The sequence below is a fragment of the Otolemur garnettii genome, unplaced genomic scaffold, assembly GCF_000181295.1.
Source record: "Otolemur garnettii isolate 467f Iridium unplaced genomic scaffold, OtoGar3 scaffold00022, whole genome shotgun sequence".
NCBI classification, from domain to species: Eukaryota; Metazoa; Chordata; class Mammalia; order Primates; family Galagidae; genus Otolemur; species Otolemur garnettii.
The window spans coordinates 23,140,256-23,141,763 of NW_003852417.1; the positions used below are offsets into that span (position 1 = coordinate 23,140,256).

Below are 1,508 nucleotides of genomic sequence, written 5' to 3' on the forward strand. Positions count from 1 at the left end.
TTGCTCAGGCTGAACTCAAGCTCCTGAGCTCAGGTGACACACCCACTTTGGCATCCCAGAGTGATTACAGGTGTGAGCCACTGTGCTGGCCCTCTTAGAATCTTTCCTTTATAAGACATTATTTGAGAACATTTTTTTTCTATGTTGTCTTTTTGTAATTACCCTAACAATGAATTTAAAACAGTAAGTTATTTATTAACTTAGTCACTTTGTGAAGATTTAAAGCAGATGAACACCCTCATACCTTCGATGTATAATAATGAAAGTATGTAGGATCTCAAACTGTTAAAAATACTATAGAGAAAGTCATGAGGAAAAACTCTCAGAAAAAAGTAACCTACTATTTTTTTTAATATATTTTGCCTTAGCCTCGCAAAGAGTTGAACCTATAAACTTAACTATTTTAAAAAGTATTTGATTTAAGGTAAATTTCCTGCTGTCAATAAAAACCTGTCTTTTAATACCCCACTTTCACCAAAACCAAACCCATTTAATTCTAATTCAAGACCATTTCCTAATTCTGTATTATTTTTAACTCTCCTTTTTTTGAGACAGAATGTATTTTCCTCGAGATATATTTTCCTGTTGCCCGGGCTAGAATGCAGTGGATCATAGCTTGTTGCAACCTCAGACTCCTGGTTGGGCCCAAATAGTCCCCCTATCTCAGCCCTTAAGGGTAGCTGAGACTACAGGTGTGCCCCACCGTGCCCAGCTAAGGTTTCTATTTTTTTATAGAGACAAGGTCTTGCTCTTGCTCAGGCTGGTCTTGAACTCCTAACTTCAAATGATTTTCCTACCTCAGTATTATTTTTAACTTTCAATTTCCTCTTCTGTGTTGTCTGGTAGAGTTGTATATAATGCAGCTATAAGGTTGTTCTTATTTGATGTCAGATTGCACTTTCCTAAATGGTAGTGTTTAGGAATAATAACACTGACTTTTGTGTGTTTGTGTATGCATACTAGGTTCTGATAACTGGTCCTGCGGACACCCCTTACGCGAATGGCTGCTTTGAGTTTGATGTATATTTTCCTCAAGATTATCCCAGTTCACCCCCGCTCGTGAATCTAGAGACAACTGGGGGTCATAGTGTACGGTTCAATCCAAACCTTTATAATGATGGCAAGGTAAAGTAATTGCAGTATTTTGGTTCTGATGCCAGTGTATTGTATACAAAGGGCTTTTTATAAATTGAACAAAACTGTTGTTTTATTTATCTTCTTATTAAAGGACATGAGTTTCTTCATGCTTCTATTCCCCATTTGCACAGTTTGAGGAATAAGAAAAGGAACTGAAAAGGACAACAACACTACCGTGTTAAGATGCAGTTACAATCTCAAGAAGTTACTTAGGACCTGACTGTTCAGCATATCCATGGCAAACTCCCGGGAGCTATTCCCGCTCAGATATCTCAGGGCCAGTTGACTCCCCACATCTCCAATTCCCGTCATCTTTTCATAAGTGCCTGCAGGCAGGTGAATGGCGAGCGAGGGATGCCGTCCATCTACCC

At 38.7% G+C, this 1,508-nt stretch overlaps 1 protein-coding gene across 1 annotated transcript in view; it reads left to right on the top strand.

The window, feature by feature from the left end:
- Positions 1–1,508, top strand: part of BIRC6 (baculoviral IAP repeat containing 6) — a 271,529-nt gene that overhangs the window by 247,906 nt on the left and 22,115 nt on the right. The window contains exon 69 of the mRNA XM_023511826.1: positions 964–1,125. Coding sequence (XP_023367594.1) covers positions 964–1,125 — 162 coding nt within the window. The remainder of the gene's footprint in view (positions 1–963; positions 1,126–1,508) is intronic.